At 38.7% G+C, this 23,690-nt stretch overlaps 1 protein-coding gene across 1 annotated transcript in view; it reads right to left on the bottom strand.

Annotated features, from left to right (window-relative positions):
- atp8a1 (ATPase phospholipid transporting 8A1) overlaps positions 1-23,690 on the bottom strand; it is a 107,831-nt gene that overhangs the window by 54,755 nt on the left and 29,386 nt on the right. Inside the window, 12 exon segments of the mRNA XM_032528693.1 lie at positions 3,215-3,259; positions 7,758-7,846; positions 8,003-8,080; positions 9,277-9,404; positions 12,406-12,571; positions 12,995-13,106; positions 14,079-14,206; positions 14,348-14,417; positions 15,914-15,987; positions 18,706-18,746; positions 18,977-19,022; positions 23,020-23,118. Of these exon segments, the coding sequence (XP_032384584.1) occupies positions 3,215-3,259; positions 7,758-7,846; positions 8,003-8,080; positions 9,277-9,404; positions 12,406-12,571; positions 12,995-13,106; positions 14,079-14,206; positions 14,348-14,417; positions 15,914-15,987; positions 18,706-18,746; positions 18,977-19,022; positions 23,020-23,118 (1,076 nt within the window).

The raw sequence follows: 23,690 nt of genomic DNA, 5'->3' as shown, positions 1-23,690 counted from the left end.
TAACAGCAGCTCAGATTAGAGACCAGATGAATAAGAGGAGACTGCGCAAATCAGGCCTTCATGGTCAAATAGCAGCAAGGAAACCACTGCTAAGGAGAGGCAACAAGCAAAAGAGATTAGTTTGGGGCAAGAAACACAAGGAATGGACATTAGACCAGTGGAAATCTGTGCTTTGATCTGATAAGCCCAAGTTTGAGATCTTTGCTTCCAACCACTGTGTCTTTGTGCGACGGAGAAAAGGTGACCGGATGGATTCTACATGCCTGGTTTCCACCGTGAAGCATGGAGGAGGAGGTGTGATGGGGTGGGGGTGTTTTGCTGGTGACACTGTTAGGGATTTATTCCAAATTGAAGGCATACTGAACCAGCATGGCTACCACAGCATCCTTTAGCGGCATGCCATCCCATCCAGTTTGCGTTTAGTTGGACCATCATTTATTTTTCAACAGGACAATGACCCTAAACACACCTCCAGACTGTGTAAGGGCTATTTGACCAAAAAGGAGAGTGATGGAGTGCTGCGCCTCCACAGTCACCGGACTTGAACCCAATCAAGATGGTTTGGGGAGAGCTGGACCACAGAGTGAAGGCAAAAGGGACAACAAGTGTTAAGCATCTCTGGGAACTTCTTCAAGACTGTTGGGAAACCATTTCCAGTGACTACCTTTTAAAGCTCATCAAGAGAATGCCAATAGTGTGCAGCAGTAATCAGAGCCAAGGCTGGCTACTTTGAAGAAACTAGAATATAAGACAGGTTTTCAGTTATTTCACACTTTTTTGTTATGTACATAATTCCATATGTGTTCATTTATAGTGTTGATGCCTTCAGTGAGAATCTACAATTTAAATAGTCATAAAAATAAAGAAAATGCATTGAATGAGAAGGTGGTTCCAAACTTTTGGACTGTACTGTATACTGTATATATCTAATTTTACCTTCAATCATTTCCATAAATAATAAATGCTTTAGAAATTAAACAATGCACGAGAAATGGCTTACAGGGACACAGCAGCAGGCAGGCTGAATTTCTGGCAGCTAATAAAGACCATATGACTCATACAGTTTAGTAATCAAAGCCAAGCCCTAATACATTACTGGAAATATAATTTGTCAATCATACTACTGCACCAGAAATGTTTTCATAACTGGCAAGATGCAAAATAATTTTATATTTATACAGGAATATAGCAAAAGAAAAAAAAAGATCATACAATCTTTCGTCAACAACAGAAAGCCATGCTGAACTGAAAAAAATATTTGGATTGCAGAGAAGACCTTTTCATTCATTTAAAAAAAAAAATATATATATATATATATTCCCCCCCCCCCCCCCCCCCCCTCTAACAGTGATTTTGTCTTATAACAACCAGCCGCTCCCTGACCTTCCAGCGGGGATCGATCCATGATTCTGTGATGAATATAGTCCTATAAATCAGGTATACAGCCGCTTTGTCCCTGGCACTGGGGCTTGATAGAAATGTTACTGAGGCTGCCATTAGCAACTATAAGTCTTTCTAATCCCACAGGATCCACCGTTCAGGCCCCTAAGAGCCAAACAGCCAACAAGCCAGTAATACTCCCATCTACTGCACCACAAATAGGAAAAACACAGCGATGCCATCAAGCAGCAGGGCTGTAGTCGATATTGTGTTACACAGACATAGATGCACTGGAGGTTAGGGAAATTTATCACACTTGCAGGCTTTATTAAATATGTCAGGGAGAACTCGGCAAACAAAGCCTGCATTTCTAAACCCTCCACATACATATTGTAAACACATACTGAGAAAAAAGGTGAATGTTTCAGCTAAAAAGCTTGACGTTTTGTATCATATACTGTAAAATATGTTTTCTGATCACAGAAGGTTACATCCATGCAACATATTGCTACATTTTTGTATCTAGGTTACATTTCAAGAGCCTTATACATTACTGTGTGAAGTAAAAACCTATTGTGCAACAAAGACTGAAAAACTGCAGTACTTTTGACAGAAAATCTATGGAGACATTATTTTTGTTTCTAACCCTTGCACAGTGAAGGAAGCCCAAAGCTTTTCTCTACTGCAGCAGTAGCATAGTTCGCCAAGTTGATTGTCTTTATGAAAATCTCAGGCACGGGGCTAGGTGTGGAGAACAGTCAGTTATTGATTATCTGCCAGCACCCAGAGGCCCTGTCACTATACGAACAAGGGTGCTGGTTGTTCACAGTCAATAGCCGGGGACGGGTTCCTGATCAAACCCGCTGTCATGGAAGTAATACAGTCATAACTGACCTGTGTCTAGATGGCAGTGTCTGACCAAAATAAACTTTGATTAAAATTAGCCATAGGCTGATTGCCGATTCAGTTCTGGTTTTGTTTTTTTCTTTTGTTTTATATTATATATAATCGAGCAACAAAACAAACTTAATTTTTCCCTTGTTCCTGTATCCTAGCCTATTTTGTGTAGAAAAAAAAACAGTTCAAAAACTCAAGTTTTTTTCAGTGAGAAACAAAAAGCAGCAAAAAGAGACATGCCTTCATGAAAGCTGTCAACTTCTTTAAAACAGCAAGATTCAACATTTTGGCAAAATAGGCATTGACAAACAGGCCCCCATCCCACATGCAAAATGGATAAGACACGCCCATGCTGTTACTGCAGATCTCAACACTGTAGCAAAAGGATCTCAAATTTAAGACTGTGTGAGAGTGTGTGTGTGTGAGAGAGAGAGAGAGAGAGAGAGAGAGAGAGAGAGAGAGAGAGAGAGAGAGAGAGAGAGAGAGAGAGAGAGAGAGAGAGAGAGAGAGAGAGAGAGAGAGAGAAAATAAGTGCGAGTGTAATCGACCACCTCAAAAATTAGCAGGGGAAAGGAGACTGTGCTGCACAGCTTTAGCCTCAACACAACATACAGTACAGGCTGGTAGGAAGCCACATAACCACTCAGAATTCAATAAGAATTATAATACTGCCAGCATATACATAGATATATACCGTATTTAAACTGGAATATTTGTTTTAAAGACTGTTCATTCACATAAACAGATATACACAGTGAATCAAGAGCCACAGTCACATACAACATGTCCAAAGTGTACTCAACGCACACAAAAACAACAAACACAAACTGAGGTATTGTGTTCAATGTCACGATTTTCACAAGGCAAGGCAGCACTAATACATCACAGAAGCAAGGAGTGAAAAAAAAGATCACCATTTCACACCCAGTCATCTTACCAGTCGTCCTCTGCAAAACTACCCTCCTCAGCCTCAGGGACGTGGCTGTTGGAGAAAAAATTATCTTGTTGACAAAGTCTATCGTTAACATGTTTTGTGAATGTACAGACGCCAGGATTGGATTAAAGATGGGTTTGTTTATGAGTTGGCAGGTGTTATATGATAGGCCAGATGCTGGGAAGGACTGTAGCTGAGGTGTTGTGTTTAGGTTGATAGTAGTGATTACAGCAGGTCCTCTGATCATTTATACATGATACAACCCTCATGTCCACACAGTAGGAGCCAGTTACCTTAGCTTTGCACAAAGACTAGAAAGAGGGGGAAACAAGCTGTGATCAAAATAACATATTAACATAGTGTGATGTAAATTTGAGTGAGTAGTGCGTTTCCACTGCATAGTTTGTGGATTTTGTGTACACAAGAAATGCCCGGATCTAGAAACAGATAAGCAACAATTTCTTAGTATAAGACGTGAGACTTCTGGACATACAATCGCTCCGAAACGCATTGCGGCTCTTCAGACTGTCCAATGACGGACTGCAAGGCAGATGGTTTATATAATTATAAATATTATAATAACATATTTATAGTTGGCAAATGATGGCAAGTGACATCGAGGTACAGTTGATAGGAAAAGTGTGAGTGCTCACATTTATAATGTAACAAAATCAAATGCAACAGTAAATTAGTTAATTATTTAAATTTGCCTTAAAATATCAAATTGAGTGTAAGAAGTAATGTTGATTTAATATGATACAATATATAAACAATTTTCATTTAGTAGAAGCTCAGATCGGTAACACCGTGATCGATATTGCTTAATATAGTATACTTATATACTTAATTGTGAGCAGTCTGTTGGTAATGGAATACTTAATAATTGATTTAGTAGGGTTAGGGTTGGCTGAGTAGTTTGAGTAATATGTGTAGTGTGCAGTATGTTAGTATGCAGTACATTAGTATGCAGTACGTTCGTATGTGATTTCGAACACCTCTACAGTTCACCAATGAACACAACATCACAATATTATATCTTGTAAGTATTATTGTACAAAAACCAAAGTGTGAAAACCTTGGTAAAAGTTGCAGAAAAAACTCCAGCACATAACTCTCTGTAAAACCCTCTGTTCCATTTTTACACTTTGTTTTTAGAACGAAATAAACATCCTATTATCACATTTTGGTAGTATGTTTTCTTCACTAGTCACTATGGCACCACTAATTAATTGCCTCAGTAAATCATTGAAGCATTAAAAGGTACGAGTTACTTATTTATTAAGGGCTAGTTTTTGCTCAATTTCCTGTTATTGCTCCTTACAATTGTAAACATGCACTAGCATTCATTCCAAGTTATTGTTAACTGAAAGGGTTGTGCTCGCTTTCCTTTCAAGTGACAGATGTTATACTAGTCATAATTCTTTACAGGCAAAAAGAAAGACACTGCATGCGATTTAGATCTCAATATGCGCTGCTGTTCTATATCTAGTTGTGTAGTGCATGTTAAGTGAAATGTTCATCCTTTCACTAATCAGTATCAATCATTTTGGTATTACATACATGTAAGATTCATTTAGAAACGTGCTGGTAAGAATTACATTTTCCCAATAAAATAATAACATGTATATTTTGATTAAACACGCTGTAGTAAAAACTGAAATGTGACGAGTTACTGTAGTTAGCAGTTGTTGTTTTTTACTAATTGTCTCAAGCAGACAAGAAGGTCTAAAACACACAAAATGTTTGGATCATTATGCTTTCTTAAAACCTACTAAACATATTTGATACCAAAAAGGTAATTACATTAAACTGGGGTTATAACACATTAAAAAGATATTACACTGAGGACATTTTGCCAAAATGTTTGGGAAGAAATTTCAAGGAAGAGGAAAAAAATCCAAACCAAGAAAGCCGGAAACAAAATTGAGGGAATATATAAATGTTTGGGAATAATCTTACTATAGTAAGAAGCCTCCCTTTCTCATTCCTCATCAGGCAACAGCAGGAACTTTGGAACTACAGCTGCAATGTGTATGTGAGCATTCTGTGTACATTTTTTAAGGCCACCAATGAATCCAGCGATGAAAATAACAATGTTGGAAAATAAATGTGGTCAGAGTGCATGCTGCTCTAAAATGAGGCAACAAATTATTTTGACATCTCTGCTTTGGCAGACTAACTGCAGTGCAGTGTTTTGTTAACTGTAAGGAGTGGAGCCGACCAGACGATGTGCTCTACTGAACATTACGGCTATCCATTTAATTCAAATTCAGTTTGATTCACGCGGTGAGCCTGTTCACTAGTGTAACTTCAGTAAAACAACATTGTGGTTGGCTGCATTACCAACAAACCAATCCGGCGACACACAGGCTAATGTACAGTATTAGACGTATGTAACACAACTGTACCCAATGTACATGTCTTCTGTGTTACACTTGTCAAACCAAATTTGCCTACAAAAATGGGTTATTTAAAAAATACAACAAAAACGTTTACTTTTTTTTAGCTTTGTCACTTGAGTACATTTAAAAAAAACATGCTTTCACTCAACTACAAACTAATAACACTCAGGAGGATTCTGGGAGCCTCTCTAACCTAAACAGTATTCTCCTTGAGATTTGGACTCCAATCCAGTGGAATTAATTAATGTCTACGCCCTTGGGGTTGGCTTTATTAATTACAGCAGCACTTAATTTGTGGTGAGGAACACATGCGGGTGGCAGTGTCAGGGGGGGTTTTGTGTGTGTCCTGGCACCACATTTCAAGTCACGCCACGTGCTATTCATGTGCATTTGTATTAAAATGTGGAATGTTTTAATTAATTTGTACTCAAACTATCTTTCTTTTTTTTTGGACAAGAAAAATATACTACTACACCCTGAAATAGAGTCAGCTACTTTGAAATCTGTCTTTGTACAAAAAGTAAAATAAAATCAGTATTGAAGAAGCATTCATGTAATTCCAGAGGTAGAGAGACATGTTAGCGACAGATAATTTAGAGTTGAATCAAACAATATCTGCCTCACAACCATCACAACCTTTCATCCATATCTAACCATGAATCTAAGGAAATCAGACTGGATGCAGTCAAATTTAACATCTACAACAGCTTGCCAAGCTGTTTCACTGTTGGCTAAATTCAACAACCATGTATTAATTATTTGTTTAAATCTTTAAAAATATTTCATACAGTATATACTATTTCTATACCATGAAAGCAAAAATCTAATAAAGAGCTGGAGGGTACAGATTATACAGGTTGCATTACTGCTCCAGTTAACATTGGCATTGTCTGGTGATTTATAAATACAGAACAATTACCTGAAAAGTTTTTAAATCTAACCATCCCAACTCTTATTTTGGGAACCCAGAAGGAACAGAAGAGCAGGCCAAATGACAGCATCATGAAAACAGCCTTTCCTCATTAAAACATGCCTTTCGTCTATCCTGCTATGAAACACTCATTCATATTTATCAGTTGCATAAGAGGGAGTCCTTGTTTCTGCGTATCAAAAGAAGACATCTCTACTTTGGAAGGAGAGAGAGACTTCAGCCTAACGTCAGTGTTTGCAGGGAGTGTCTGTCCCTGATCACCAGCAGGTTTGAGTCAATAAAATAATCATCAAAAAAAGAAAAGAAAATGACAAAAAAAATAAATTAAATGATGTTTAACCTAAAACACCCCAAAATGACATACGTGTCTTTATTCAGCTGCAATGGCAGAAAACAAAAAAGTAGAAGCAATAATCTTGGACATCAACATACACATTGTCACCAATTAAAAGTAACTTTATGTTGTTGACCCAGGAGACCACAATGAGAAGTTGGAGCTAGCAATCATAGTATAATGAGAGCTTTGCTACAGAGAACCCAAGATAAAATACTCTCTTTTGTCTTCAGCCTGCACTTCATCAATCAAGCTTTTAATTGAATCCTAATGGGATTAATCATGTACTGTTACGCCTGCACTTGCTTTGGTTCTGTGAAGATCTGCTCTCCCACTTGTTTTGCATCCACTGAGGCTAATTATCTATGAACTAAAATGAAATGAGAATATATTCAGGGGGAAGGAAATTTAATGTTATTTTAAAATGTAATAGAATATGCTTTTATGTCATTAGAGCTGAGGGAAAAAGTGAATTCATGTGGACGGTGAATTTTGGCTAAATCGAAATGTTTAAAAGTTGCCAATATTCTTATTCCTATTTGTGTCAAGAGGCTGTCAAGCTTTGGACCTCGAAGGAAAAATACTGAAATGTGTACCCAGTATCCTCAAAGTCCTCCAACGTGACATATGATGAACGAAAGCCTAAACAGGAGAGAGTATAGTACCTTTGCTTGCAAATGTCTGTCTGCCTTTTATTTATAGTTTATGTTGAGAGGAGCACTGATGCAGCTGCTAATGAGAAGGCAAGGGAGGAGAGAGAGACGCCAGCTGTACTGTGATGCACACTTGGCATTTAATGAAGGTGATGGGGGAGGCAACGGTAGAGGATGCAAAGGGGGGAGCAGGGAAATCAAAAAGGTAGAGGGAAGCAAAACATACCCATAGGCCACACCAGCAATGGTGCACTTCTTAAACTGCATCACGTTGCAGGTCAGGGTCCCCGTCTTGTCAGAGAAAATGTATTTTACCTGAAGGGGTAGAGAAAGAAAGAATAACACATACTTCATGGGAATACGTGTTGTTCTAAAGCAGAGACTGTATTTTTAGTAAGCATTAGTATAATATATATTATAGTAATAATATATTAATAATATATGAAGTATTACATGAAATGCATAGTTTACCTGGCCTAGCTCTTCATTCAGATTGGAGGTGCGAGCCATGGCAGGTGTGTTCGTGGGCTCATAGAGCATATCGGTGTCCTGAAACCAATCAAGACAATAAAGGTTAACAACAAATAAGACTTCACAGCAGCGGTGACAATTTCCCCTCCAGAAAATACTGAACCAAGTGGAGCTGCGGGAAGAGAAGCCAACTGAGAGCTGCCCTTAATGTTGCAAAAAAATTCCATGCCAGGATTTTGACTGAAAATTTAATGAAAAAAAAGGGCCCAAAATAATTTCGGGGGAAAAAAACAGTACATCTCCTCAGCTGAGATATTTGGTGGGGCTGACCTAGTTGCGAAAGATAGAAGAGTAAAATATTCTAGGTGCTGACTCAAAAGTGGTACGACCTTACCTTGGTTTTTCAGGTTTCAATAAATACAATAAAATATTCTGGGAATGATGTCGACCATGTTACTTGTACACCATTTAATTTCAATACTCCAATGTTCATACCCAGTTCTTAAACCTGCAAAAATCATTTTTTTGGCCACTTAGGGGCAATGCAACATGATTTTATTTAACCTTTATTTAACCAGGTAGGCTGTTGAAAACAGAGTCTCATTTGCAATGGCAACCTGGCAAGAATAAAGCATAAATGTGCAAGACAACATACAGTTTCACATTCACCTTATAAGGGGATTTGGCCAATGTGATAGCAAAGAGTGGCTTCTTTACACATACAGCAGAAACAGAACATTAGCATTCATTGTTTAATCATTACAAGCTGCCGACTGCGTTTTGAAACAATGTTGATGAGAGCGGTACGAGTACATTTAAAAAAATAAAAAAATAAAGAAAAGTTAAAAAAGAGTAATCATCAAATCAGCTGTAGAGCTGAAGGAAAGGGTAGAGTCTGGTGATGACTCTCTGTGGGATCACTACTAAGAGCAACTCCCTTCACATACAAGTAATCACTCAATCCATTGTTAATCTAAAAACATAGATTAAAGCAGCTTTACCTGCCATACAGTGCACTACTATGTTGAAACAGTCACCCCCCCACCGTGCTTTGTTTATGTAGAGATTAACTGTATTGCAACGTTGAACTGAAATTTTGTGCTCATAACCTGCAATAATTTAACATATTTAGATGTACTCTGCGGCAGGTATGTCTTTTTTATGTAATGCGTGTAAACATAGAGGTAACATACACATGCATTTAAACGTAATTTTCCTCCTTAAAGTCACACCACAAATTTAGAGTGTAGTTTAGATAAATTGCTTCAACTCACCCAGTTGATGAAAAAGGCTTGGATGAACTTGATAACCTCCAGTGTGACCAGGAGACTGATGGGGATCAGATTGTTGAACAGGATGATGAAGGTGAGGAAGTTGAGGCCAAAGTTAGCTGCCCCGCCATCTATCAGGGAACGAGTTTTGGACAGAGGGAAGTGATACACAGGAGCATCATCAGTGCTGGTTCATAAATATCAGTTAGTTAAATGAAAATGCCCAAAGCTACTTTCAGCCAATGATCAACTTTATCCCAATCCAGAGAATGTTTTGGGGTAACATTGTGCATTAGCTGGAATTAGCCATTTCTTCCACCCAACCTCATCCTCTTATGACTCAACTGATTAACAGTCCAATTTAATGTCCCAAAGATTCAAAGTAGCGAACAGGGACTGAAGTATCTCAAATGTCATTAGTGTCACAGCAGCAGCCTTGGCATCCAGCATGATCCAGGCAATGAATTCCACAAAGCACTATGCAAAATGATGCTGGTTCCCCCCCACCCCCCAAAGCCCCACACAATTGCCAATGATCAACATGTAACCCCACTGACACCAAACATGAAAACAGGAGGGATATGATTTACCTTTCCTCAGCTTGCAGGAGGTGCAAATGTTACCTTCCTCAACCCAAGCCTTGATCTTAGCATAGTGGTTGAGAGGGACAGCCCTTCCCCATGACAGAACGAGTGCAAAACAAAAAACTGGATGGCAGAATGGAAGCTACTGCTACTGGTACAACAACACATATAGGCGGGAACACTGTTTTCAGAAGTGGGGAGGAAGACAAACGTATCGGATGCTCTCAAGACAAAGGAGGGAGATTCAGTCCATAGCACATTCTCAACCAACAAGGAGTGGAAAAGAGGGGGTGGATTATGCCAGCAAAAACGTTTGGGTGTTTATGAGAATCACTACATCACCTTGTGTCACTCATTTCTAGTAGCCAGCATGTTATGTGATGTAAAGCAAGATTTCTGCTATCGGATGAGACCGGGATACTGTGTTGGATCAGTAGAGAGTCATTAAAATAAATATAAATCAAACCATAGCAAATCAGGGCATGCAGAGGTCACACAAGTGCAAAAGTACACCTAGTATCTTCTCTTAAATATGTCACTGTAATGTAAGAGCAATTTGAATGGATGAGGTTATCAAGTAAGTCAACATGAAAATATTTTTTTGACTGATTCACAGCAAGTTGTTGCCGGAGTTGGACTGTAAATTGTTGGGGTTTCATTATTCTAAACGATCAGGTGGCACATGTACATTACAGTGAGAAGACAACACATCCTAGACATTATACTAAAAGCAGAAGTAGGAGAAAAAAAAACTTTACCATGCCGTCATTTAAGACATTAGCAGTTTACTAACAGATATAGTCAGCATAAAGTCAATGATATGAAGATAAATGCACCACTACCTACAGAAACTGACTGAGTAAACTGTAGCAGGTGGCATGAATGCATTACAAATGACTATTCATTTTGCTTTCAATCTGCATAAAGTTGTCGCAATGTATAGCCTTAATGTGGGGGATGACCTGTGTCAGCACACTGTAGCAGGTCAAAGTCAAATGAATTACTCGCCGGGCATGCATAATTGCAGGCCTCTGTGACATACAAGCCTGTGTGATGTGTAGCAGGCTAACGTTGACTCTTCTTTTCCTGTCTCCATTTGACTTCCAAATGTTGATAAGTGAGTCAAATTACAATAATTTAGAAAATTATAGTGATGGAAGTAAATGTGATGTTCAATATTCGACAATCTCCCCACCTCTCTCTTTTGTCACTGGTTGGATAATATGCACTGGACAGAGTCTCAACAACTCCTTATGGAAGTACAATCAGTCTCAAGATGGACGCCTGCCTTATGACTTACACTCCCCTCATCAGTGTGATATAGGGTCTTTTAGATGTGGGTTTTAATGCCACTGAGGACAATGTTAAAACCCTTAGAAAATCAATAGAAGCCAATGCAACATCTTGTAAAAAGGGACAGTGTAAGTCATAGTGCAAGCATAAATTGATCAGGGCACAACCTCTCCTACACAGGCCTATCAGGGTACAGAATAATGGCCAGAGTGTCACGATAATCACTTTGCATACCAGGTTGAGAGCTTCATCACAACAGACCAACTGCCACAAAAGCCGAGCAGCCCATATTATTTGTGTTCTTTAATTGTCTGTTATAGGAGCTTAAAATGTTTAATAATCGCTTGAGAATACATGTAAAAAACTAAACAGGGTTTCACCTCTCCACCTCCCCCTCTCTGTCTGTTCTTTGTAACTCCACACAAGAAAAGAAGGCGGCAGAGGCATTTAGAAAATGTCAGCTCCTGCCCCTTGGCTTGCACCACATGTGTTCGAGCAATAAACATGTATAAGCCTCCTGCTATGAAAAGCTTCCTGAGTACAACCTCATCTCCCTGGCAGTCAAAGTAAATGCTGCTAAAAAAATAAGATGAGGGTCTAAAGCTTGGGAACTGCAAAGTGTTTAACGTGGCACAAAAAAATGAAGGAAAAGTGAGACAGTGTTTGCATCAGGCACTGAAAATAACTAGACGAAAGTAAGAGAGCTGGAGGGGAAAAACCTATTGTTGGATCCCTGGTATGTGCTTGTCCATGGCATGGGCCCATACAAAGTAGGGCAACCATTTAGGGGGCGAGGGTAGGGGGCTTCATTTGCTTAGCAAAGGCAGAGCTTCAGTAAGGGGTTAGTAAGGGAGGGTCATTCACGGATGGCCAAGGCTTTTAAATGGTTGTTACCTGGAGCTGTTAAAAAAACGACAACAAAGAAAACAACAAAATCAAACAGAACATTAGAAAGGAACAAAAAAGTACAGCAGCGCAGTGATATTCAACCATTTCTTTTTTCACTCAAACTCATTCACAACACATCTATGCATGTCACAGCTGTCTTTTCTCAGTTAAAAGGGAATTCACTTATTCCCACATTGCCACATATTTCACTTGTAATGCGAAACATAGTTTAACTGAGGCAACATAAAAACGACACAACACATACCAGCATTTAGGAACTTAAAATGACAACGAAATAAGCTGATATGGACAAGTGAGACAAAATATGTGGAATAAGAGGTGCAGCCTGGGCTGTTGGGACTCTTACAGTTGAGATCCATGTACCAGGCATCATTGCCGTACTGGTACTTCCAGATGGTTTGGCCAATGGAGCAGACCAGAGAGATGGCCAGCAGGCAACCAAACAGCACAAGGATCTGAAAGTTGGTGATACGCTCAACATTGGACAGCTTCAGAGGAGGCCGAGTGGAATTCTGGGTAACACAAACAAGACAGTTGTGGTAGAAAAAAATGAGTTAAAAAAAAAAAAGGAGTATTGGCCAATGGTTAGGTTCACTATCGTATCATCAAGATAAAACATGTTCAGGGTAACTAAACATTTGTAACAAGCTGTCTAGGAGCATTAAATAAAAGATAAAGCCACAAATTTTGCAGAAAACCATGATAAGATTTGGTGTTATACATGCACATGCCGCCTGATATGTTTTAAATACTGTTTATTATTTGTTGGTTAAACAGCTTTGGTTGCATAAAAAAGTAAAATGGCACCGAAATGAAAAGTAGGTTTTTAAAATAAAGTATGAACCAGTTCACCAGACTGAGCGTTTTCACAGGCAAACTTTTTTTTTTTTTTACTTCAAATAAAACCCCCTAAATACTGTGCGCATATGCTTTACCTGCATGAGCTTTGTGTCATGGCCAGTGTAGACCACCACACCATGCACCCACTGAGTGTTCCTCAGCTGGGCTCCTCTCAGTAAGATCTGGTCTGGACCCAGTGGCATTGTACTGTAGTAAAAAAACATCACTGCTATGAGTTCATTCTTCATACTTTCCCTACAGAATAATGTGCTAACATGGTCTCTTACAAGTTGGTTAAATTATTTTTTTGGTTGACAGTAATGGTTTACACATTAACCAATTTATAATCTCATTTTGATACTAAAGACATTTGCTTAAAATACTTCACTACACACCTTAGAATATCACTATACTGTTAATCAGTCAGTCTTGACCTTACATAAATCTTCCTGATTCATAATGATAAATATGCCAATGGTAACGATAACCAATAATCAATATTACAACACTAAGTGATCCATCCTGACAATACTTTTTACCACACAAACATAACACAACAACACAAACTAGGTGATTAGTATTGTGTGATGCTGTGAAAGACTTGACGTTAACATTTTTTATACCAAAGCCAGTTTTAAAATTGGCCTCTATTTCTAATAAATTTAATTTTACCATCAACAAGTTGAACTCTTAATTATAAATCAGAATATACATGTACATGCAATTCAGTTGTAACAATGGTGTTTAAACTGACTTGGATCCAAGCCTGTAGGATTTGATGTCTTAAGTTGGTAAAACTGAATAAGATGTGCTGTATTTATAAATCATTAAGATGAAAACACAGCCCATCAAATAATACACCCACAAACAGCTAAGTAGAGCTCTTGGTAACAATGCTTATTCAGAAGAGCTTTATTGTCCCAAACTCCAAAAATCAAGCCATAATATCACAAAAGCAGGCATACAGCATATAATGCATTTTCTGTACAATGGAAAAGTCTCCACACAAATATCTAATTAAGTTTAACTGAGGCAGGCACTTTCATTTATTTAGCAGAAAGATTAAATAACCCCTAAATCCCCATAATACAATGATACAGGCTCTGCTCCTGGCTAATGGGCTATTAAGTTGGGCAAGGGGGCTAAGGGCCAGACATGGAGCTCTGCAACTAAGCCCACCTGTGTCCATCAAGGCGGATGTTCCCAACAAACTCATACAGATGGCGGTTTGGGCTCTCACACTCCATCCGCCCAGAGAGACGCATCAGGCTGTCAATGTCCTTTATGTCTGCAGTCATTTGGAGACCCTGTTGATGTCGTAACGCAGCATTATTGTAGTGTTTTTACTTGTCATCAATTTGTGTTGTAAACTTAACAGAAGATTCCTCTTAGCTCTCATTGTATGGACAGTAACTTGCATTAAGAAAGAATTAAAAAAAGACAATCACCTGTCTAATTTTAAGGTTTGTTTCTCCATCCAAGTTAGATGTTTCAATGTAGCACATACCCTGTGGTTCACTGTAGTGGAGGGAGAGGATATAGACACTTGGAATAGGAATACAATATGACGACTGCTATGTATTCATGTATAATGTTAAATCTGACCTTAACTGTTCATTATCTAATGTGACTGTAATGTTACAGAATATTTTATACCAACTAGTAAAAGGGTACAGATTATTTACCAATATTAAGTTCTTACTTTCAATATAAATTTCTATCTCAATTATTTATAAACTAGATATGATTTTTAAAAAGAGCCTACAACCGTACATTACATAAGACTAGATCACTACAAACAAAGACGCTACATGTCAGCCTAAAGGCCACTCAGAAACATAAAACTACAAAGTTGTACTGAGTGGAAGTTACCCACTTAATGCACAGTAAATGTCCTTAAGACAGACGTAACATCTTTGTTTATTGCGACCCCGGAGTTTAACTGTCTAAAATACACTGCAAAGGGACAGGGAGTGGAGAGGGAGAAAACACCAGAGTAGGGATATATGAGTGAGCAGCAGGCATGCCGAGCACAACAAACACAGCAGACAAATGAGCCTCTGACAGGCTCTGGGCACAGGGACAGAGAGTAAGAGCATGCCAGTGCTTAAGGTGAGCTGGGTCGCAGGTTAGCTACTCTTTTTAAAGAGTGATTTATTCATTGAACAAAGGCTGGTCCAAACACACAGGGTGAAAGAGAAAATCAAAGAGAGATCTGGACACTGCAGCCCAACCAGAATCAAAGACAGGTTTGGACTCAGCTGCTATAAACCGTCAAATTAAAACATTGCTTCATGGAAATGAGTCTGCTGGCATTGCCAGGGTGAGACAACTTGGTGCTATTCATAAAAACAGCAAAATACGGCTTAAATAATAATTGTAAAATACTGAACTACACTTAAGCTTGTTCAGATGGTAGTAACGTGGAAAGTTAGCAAAACTATAATTCCAAGATGTTTTTCAACGTTACATCTTGGAATGTGACTGCATGCACATTGTCACATCAAATTAAATTGCATTACATTGCATTGAGGGTGCCATACAAGCCATGCAAAGGGCAAGAATATGGAAATATATTCACACCCAATAAAACAATTATGTCAAAGAAGGAGCTGGCGCTCCTCTGCTGTAGAACTAGATGTCTCCATTCACACTGAGCAGTGTTGGAAGTTTCAGCCAAACATTGAAAAGGGTTTACTGTACAAGGTAGGATGTCAAATAAAATACATAAAACATAATAAAATGACTGTATAATCGGCCACTATTATGGCAGCCAAACCACGATGTAGAGGAAAAGGAAAGCAACATGGTATCCTTGACTCTGGCACTCTAACATTTGGTTGTTGCCAGAATAATCACAGGTCCCTTCCTTCCTCAAAGTGTTTAAAATAATCTATTTCTTGTGTGATGAGTGAGAGAAGAGCTAAATGTTTCGTCCTAGTTGGTACACACAGCCCCTATCTCTCCCACCGCTGTTTTGAATTTTTTTTGGGTAATGTTGCTGGTTTCCTGACCTGGACGACAGTATGACGAGGTCAGCCGGGAGGTGATCCCCATTTGCAGCTCTGACTACTTCCCCAACAGCCACCTGATCTTACCAACCACGCACCAGCAGGGGGCGAGAGAGAGGAGGTGTGGCAGTTGTTCGCACAGGGGGCAGGAGAGGATGACCAAAAAAAGGGGGAAATTGAGGGGGGAAAAAGAAAACACAAACAGCAAACACATAAGGGGAGAGAGAAATGAGAAGAGCACAATGATCAGTCGGGTATGGTTGGTCATCTGTTCTCCTTTTCACAAAACCATTTAGAAAAAAATGATACCGTAAAGTTGATGATACAATTTCTCAGAGGTATTAAAAATTAACTTTAAAAAAATCTTAAAAGAGGGATGCAGAAATGATGTAAGCTCGATATTAAGGCCAAATGTTTTTTTGAAAAGGTGAAGGAGATAGGTAGGTTCATGTTGACATGATCAATTCTAATACAATATCCCATTACAAATGTCCCACCTAGAGAAGTGATGGTTGTCACCAAAAGATACAAAAACAAGCAAAACAAAATTTAAAAAACAAAATTTAAATTCCAATTAAATGTCAATTGCAGGATTTGTATCCACTTTGACCATGTTGGCTTGATGAATTATCTAACCATCACTTCTTTAGGGAGAGCTGAGAGAGAGCTAAAAGAAGAGGGAAGTTCCACAGAGTCTGGCAGCAGGGTGGACTCCTATACCTGGTTGACAAAATGACAGCATCCGCAGGAACGAAATCACTGCCATTTACTCTAATAATATCGCCCACCTCAACCTGTGAAAATAAACCGGTTACTGCTGTGCACTGCCTATAAAAACAGCACACATGGGCAAATGAGTTCTACATCAAGAGCAAAAATGCACAGCTGGTGAGAAAAAAAGGTAAGTACATTAAAGCAGTAAACAGTACTAAAACAGCTGGAGTCTTCTTTCTATTACTTCTGAACATTGCAGAACAGGTGCAACCACTCAGTATATTCTATCATTCAGCAAGTTCAGAGGAAAACAAATATTATTTTTCAACATTTTCAATCAAAACAACTGGTGAGAAATGAGCCATGACGCTCATGTATTTCATACAACAACAAGCTCTTTATGGTTGCACAAAAGGCTGCTATATTTCTAGCTGACTTAATGTCTATTTTTTGAGCAACTAATGTGCGTAAATAAAAACCTTCATTATTCCAAAACATGAATTCAAAATCAATTCCGATTAACGGCAGCAATAACACAAAAAGCAGCAATCAAAATGATGATTAATAACATATTTAAAGATTTAATGAGAAGGAAACTAATTTCTTTTGTCACAAAGAAAAGACAGAAAGGAGGTTTTAGTAGTTAGGACCTATCAAAAACGCGTCAGGTTTGTCATGTCACTCAAATCAGAATTACCACGTGGGTGCATAATGACCAGGCAACACAGTTAATTATGAGGGGGTAAATTAGCAATTCCCAAACATGTTGTCTTCTATAGTATAGACAAAATCTATTAGGGCTGAAAAAATAGGACTACATAAAATGCATGAAAAATAAACAATTTGGTGCCCAAAAACAATTATTAATGGGTGCCCAGATAGCTCAGTTGGTAGAGTAGACGCCCATGTGTAGAGGTTTACTCCTCAACGCAGCGGGCCAGGGTTCGACTCCGACCTGTGGCCCTTTGCTGTATGTCATTCCCCCTCTCTCTCCCCTTTCATGTCGTCATCTGTCCTTTCAAAATAAAGGCCTTAAAAATGCCCAAAAAAATTATCTTTAAAAAAAAAAAAAAAACACTTAATAATAATGACATAAATATTGGGAGGAAACATGTTGGCCTCATTCAAGCTGCCCTGAAAGAGTTACGAAAGGAACCAAAGTGAAAACTTACAATATGCATGATGAAGACGTAAAACGCATCAATTATTTAAAGCTAGACTTTTAAGAGAGGCTTCTGTCTGTACCAGCATGAAACACTGCAATCTTTCTGCCTGCAGGAACCAAGTCAATGCATGAATTAGATATTTTGCTCCTTACAGAAGCCCTGTGCCATCACATCACTGTGATGCAGATAAGGTCTTTGAATAGTCATTTAATCTAATCATGGACAAGATGCACTGCCACACGTATCTTGTTTTATTTCAGCATGTTTTTGTGGCATATATTGCATCTTAAACCATGCTCTTGGAGGTGATTTTCGCATTCTATTTTGAATTAATCTTGATATATTATAGACGGACACTACATCTCCAGCTGTTTACTTATTTTTCAAGTACAAATCAACAATACTTCATGTTATAAATAAATTATTATTTCTCATCTGTCTCATATCCCAGGGAGCCGGAAGAAATGTACAGTTTACATTACATGCTGTATGTAATGGATGAGGCAATATTACCAATTCTCAAATAGTCCAAGTCGACCTCACTGTCTGGTGTTTTTGATGCTTTTAGGGAAAGTGTTCCAGCCACAGTAATAAAATAGCTTCGTTATGAGGAATCTTCTCTTAGAGGAAGCTTCTCTTTGTCCTCCAGCAGTGAAACGCTGGATAAATTAGCGTCTGGATACTAGAGGGGTACGGGTGTGTGTGTGTGTGTGTGTGTGTGTGTGTGTGTGTGTGTGTGTGTGTGTGTGTGTGTGTGTGTGTGTGTGTGTGTGTGTGTGTGTGTGTGTGATGTGTGTGTACAATATGTGAGATTTCTCCATATGAAAACAGCACAATAGAGGGAAAAATCTGCTTTAGATGAATAAAATGGGAACTGGTGAAAAGGACCATTAGTGACACATCGTGGGTACATACCTTTTCCCAGTGCACAATCTCCCAGGCACCATTCCTCAGTACTGTGACAAAAGAGTGATGGAAAAAGTTACAACAACAGGGAACAAGGAAGTAAAAGAGACAAAGAAAATAAAAGTCATGTTACAATGCAGACAATCAGGATTTAATTAAGGCCTATTTTCTTGTTGGCAATGTAACTACTTTGACACTAAAACCAGTAGTATGTTTCATGGTAAAACCAAAAACTCTTTGGCTTTCCTAAAAAACCCAAGGAAGAAATGGTTTTCAATACCTTGACATTCCTTTTTGTTGACAACACTGTCTGCGTTGTGACGTTTCTGTAAGAAAGAAAAAACTAATTTTATCCTCGGATAAGACAAACAAACAAACAAAGGAGAATAGAAACTAATCATACAAAGACCAACTACTATGTATTATAAAAGACTTCTGACTTTATAGGGCAAAATAGCCTGAAGAGTGTGAAACTGTATAGCACCACTTACTACAGAAAGAGAGAGGCAGACGGACGTCTCAAAGTCTGCAGTTACAAGCTGAAGAAAGACTACACTGTGCACTGACTGCAGAGTGAATATTCTCACTAGGACTACACAACCTTCGCAAATGCACAGACTCATATTATGCAGTACTTGATTCATTCCTTAGTCCAATGCCCACTACAGTACAATGACAGCATAGAAGTTTTTTTGCACTGGTGGCCCTAATAAGAAACCCCCTAATCTTGGTAATGGTGATGCTTAACTCTTCACATTTGTAACTTAGCTTACACAGAGAAAAAAAAAAGTATACACAACCAAAATATTCTTCAGCAGGCACTGAACCGAACAGAGACATTATTGCAAAAAGTAAAATCCACTCACTGTCCTTTATTCCCTTTCTCGCTTCGTCTGTACAAAATATGTAACAAATACAAAAAAATGTGTGTGTGTGTGTGTGTGTGAGAGTGAGTGAGTGAGTGAGTGAGTGAGTGAGTGAGTGAGTGAGTGAGTGAGTGAGTGAGTGAGTGAGTGAGTGAGTGAGTGAGTGAGTGAGTGAGTGAGTGTGTGTGTGTGTGTGTGTGTGTGTGTGTGTCTACCGTATAATGTATGGAAAATTGTCATGTGCTCCTTGTATTTGAAATTGAAGTAGGGACTACATACAAACTTAACAAACTATCCTATTTGTGCTGTATGCGACCGCATCAAAAATACTAATCAGCAGTATTACTTCCCCTCATGTCCCTCTTGTCTGCCGAACAGTCATGCAATCAACTGTGACTTCAACAGCTGATTCCAAGGGACAGCTTGTCAACTAGCATCACGCTGAGTAATTATATGTTGCCGGGTCCGTCTCATATAAATAATCACTGTGTTTTACAATGTAGCTCCTAAAAGCAACATGTGCTGTACTTGATTAGTGAGGAGAGGACATATCCACTCACGTCCCTGCTAATAATCTGTTTACTTTGAAGATCCATTCTAAATTAGTCTAATTCTAATTTAATTTAAAGCTAATTTGGGTTATTTGGCAGACTGTGCTGCACATTTCAGGAGGGTAGAAAAGTCTTCCTGCTGCTCACTGAAAAACCAAAACAACTGAAGGTGAAGTGGGTTGCATCAATACATAGCTGCTACTGGAAGAGAGGTGTTCACGCTACTTGTCCTGATTTCTCCAATGACCTGTACAGTTAACCTTACAGTCACAAAAACATCTGTCTAATTACCCAGTCATATCAAAGACTATACTATATAGTCCCTGAAAACTTAAACATGTGCTCTAAAAGCTATTTTCTCTTCGATCCACTCTTTAAGTCTCTCTTTTATTTTCCAATGTTCTTTTCATTTCTGCCATCCACAGCCCGACTTCTTTTTCAGGATAAATCAAATTTGTGTAATATCCCTGCAAAATGATAAAGTGTGTAATGAATTGACTGTGTGTCCGTGGGCTACAGCCTTTTACCAGCTGCAGTATGGCCTGAAAAAAAGTTTGCAAGAAGAGATCTTTACAATGCTCATTCATCATCCCCTGTGCAAAAGCTGAAAATGTTAATTTCATTCATCCACGTAATCTGTTCTGGGTGTAGAGAACCTCATCTATTCATTAACACATAGGAAACTGTATTTTATATATATATATATATATATATATATATATATATATATATATATATGTTACTCCACAACAACTTTTCCTGCCTTTCACCTTTCTCATTTTCTCTCTGCCTCTTCCTTTTTTGCTTCTTCTGTCCCGATGGACATGGAGAAAAGGAGTTGTACTGTATTTAGATGATGTGTGTAATCACACTGCAGTGGAGGGTAAGTAGCATGCAGAGGTTATGGATAAATACTGCAGTATCAGGCCTCTGTAGACTTCAGCCATAGAGGGAAAAAACTGAAAGCAGCAAAAGATTAAAGGCTAGAGCATCTGCAACGTTACCGTAATTAACCTGCGTATATAGCTTCAACTAATGTGATGCAGTAGTGAAGGTGGTTTAACCACACACAAAAATGATTTGTTCTTTCACCTGATGTTTTCGTTTCAGTTTCACTGGAAATTTAACAGAGCGAAAATAAGCAGTGTTACAGTGTAGAAGTGCACCACAAGCCAGTTTTGGTGCACTTTAAGGTTGGTAACCTTTTTAAGCTGAAAAGATAGTTGCACTACTCAGAACCCCATAGCCTGAGACTGCTGCAGCAGAGACAGCCAGCAACAAGGTAAGATATGTGCTGTACTGTGTGTCCATAGTGCATGATTCATGAAGCTAGGGGTCGATGCTGCCCTGTCAGGTCAACTTCTGAGGGACAGCGCAGTACAGGGAACAGACGTGTGTGCAGGTGACCTTCAGCGATAAAGACAGAGTCATCACCACTCTGTTCCCATGTTTTTCACAACAGGCCGAGAGAAAGTGCTGCGCTGGTCCCTTCAGCACGACATAGAGGCTAATAGTATAGAGTAACTGTCCACTGGGACCTGCACAGAGGATCGCATTGCAGGGTCACTGCAATACAGTACAATGCAACATTCCCTCATTTAGTTCAGATGGGCTTGAGCGGATTACTTGCCAACATAAACATATTTTGAAGCCTTGAACTTGCCAACAAGCAAGAACTCCCACAATAAAAATATTTTACAATAACAAAAACAATACTGAAATCAACCTTTTATACTTAATAATTTTCATACTTTTTTTAAAGCATCTGTTTAACAGTCCAGAGTTGCTTGAGGGGGGATTGTTGTTTTGTTTTGTCAGTACTAACTGCCTTTATGCATGAGCATTCAGTATCTAGGATAATTGACTGAATGAGTACTGTGGGAGCAGTAAGCACAGCTGTGACTTCTGAAATTAGCGCGTGCTTATGCATGTCTATGTCTGATGGCGTTTCTATATGTTGGGGGAGTATCCTAAAGTGGTCATATAACTGTCAATGCCTCCTCTCTGCTGCACAGGGAACAGGTCTGAAGACAAAAGGTCAGAGGACTTCAGTCAGAGGACACTTTTACTGTTACAGTATGAGACAAAACAAAAGCCCACAGGGACAGTCTCCCCATTTAGGGTACATCACTCCATCTGAGTACTAATTAACCCACTTTAATGATAAAGTAGAGTAAATTGCAGAGAATTTTATTTTATTTTAGGCAGTTTGTGTATTTGGGGCAGCTGTCGCTCAGGAGGTAGAGCGGGTCTGTCTGTGTTCAAATGTGTGTGGGTGTGAATGGGAGGCAAGTTGTAAAGTGTGTTGTCTGATAAAAGTTGCTTCAAACCAAATGCAAAATTGTAACAAAAGGTTTATGGATTGCCTTTTCATACACACCTGCGACTAAGGTGATCTAACGTCCTAATTCCTGCAGTAGTTATGTTTTTCAAGGCCAGATGATGGCTTGTTGGTATATCAAGTTTTAGACAACATCACACTGAACTTAATACTTTCAGTACAAAAAGGCCCTTTATGGTTTTTAAATTACAATCCAAGTCCAACTTTCGCACAGAAAGAGAGAGATTTTGCGACAGGGTGAAACAAAAACTAGTATCAAATAATATCAGAGGGGGTACCCCGATAGCTCAGTTGGGAGAGCGGGCGCCCATATATAGAGGCTTACTCCTCAACGCAACTGGCCCGGGTTTGACTCCAATCTGCGGCCCTTTGCTGCATGTCATTTCCCCCCCTCTCTCCCCTTTCATGTCTTCAGCTGTCCTGTCAAAAAAAAGGCCGAAAATGCACAAACAAATATCAAATATAAAAAAAATATATATATATATATATATATATATATATATATATATATATATATATATATATATATATATATATATATATATATATCAGAGGTTTGTCTTACCAGATCCTCAATGAACTCCTTGACAGCAGCCACCATCAGGATGAAGAGCAGCGGCACCAGTGTGGTCCAGCGACCAGTAGGAGACACATCTGGTATTTGCTAAATGAGACACAATGTTTTTCAAAAAATAAGAGTATTGATGAAGCCGACTACAATTTCTGGGTACTTTGTTATTGGCTCAATAATAACCAGTCCCGGCCCCAAACTCACCCACTCTGCTAAAAAAATTTGCTAGCACCCTTTAAAAAGGACGACTTCTATACACACTATTTTTGACTATAATTATATGATGGTCTGGTCAGCTCATTTGCAAATTTAACATGGTTTTAAATTGAGAATTCAGTGGGTTTTTACACAAAGAAACAGACAAACACACTTACTGGTGTCATCAACAATGTGGGCTGTGCCTCACTAGCCTGGTTTTAGAACTATGAATCAGCACCACTATCACACATTTTGTAACCATTTGACAGATTTCAATTACAAAAACTATGGGTACTCCAAATTTAAAGAAGCTATATTCAGCACAAACAACTTACTTAGTACTAACACTCTCCTTACCTCTGAATGTTGAATGATTTGGCTAATTTAAGTCTTTTAAAATTAACCATCAAACAGTGGCGTAATTAAAGCCAAGCGAGGGGTCACAGGAGATCGTCACTGTAATACTG

Source organism: Etheostoma spectabile, chromosome 10 (assembly GCF_008692095.1).
Source record: "Etheostoma spectabile isolate EspeVRDwgs_2016 chromosome 10, UIUC_Espe_1.0, whole genome shotgun sequence".
Taxonomy (NCBI): Eukaryota; Metazoa; Chordata; class Actinopteri; order Perciformes; family Percidae; genus Etheostoma; species Etheostoma spectabile.
The sequence above is the reverse complement of the archived record's forward strand: the minus strand, read 5'-3'. Positions and strand labels throughout refer to the sequence as shown.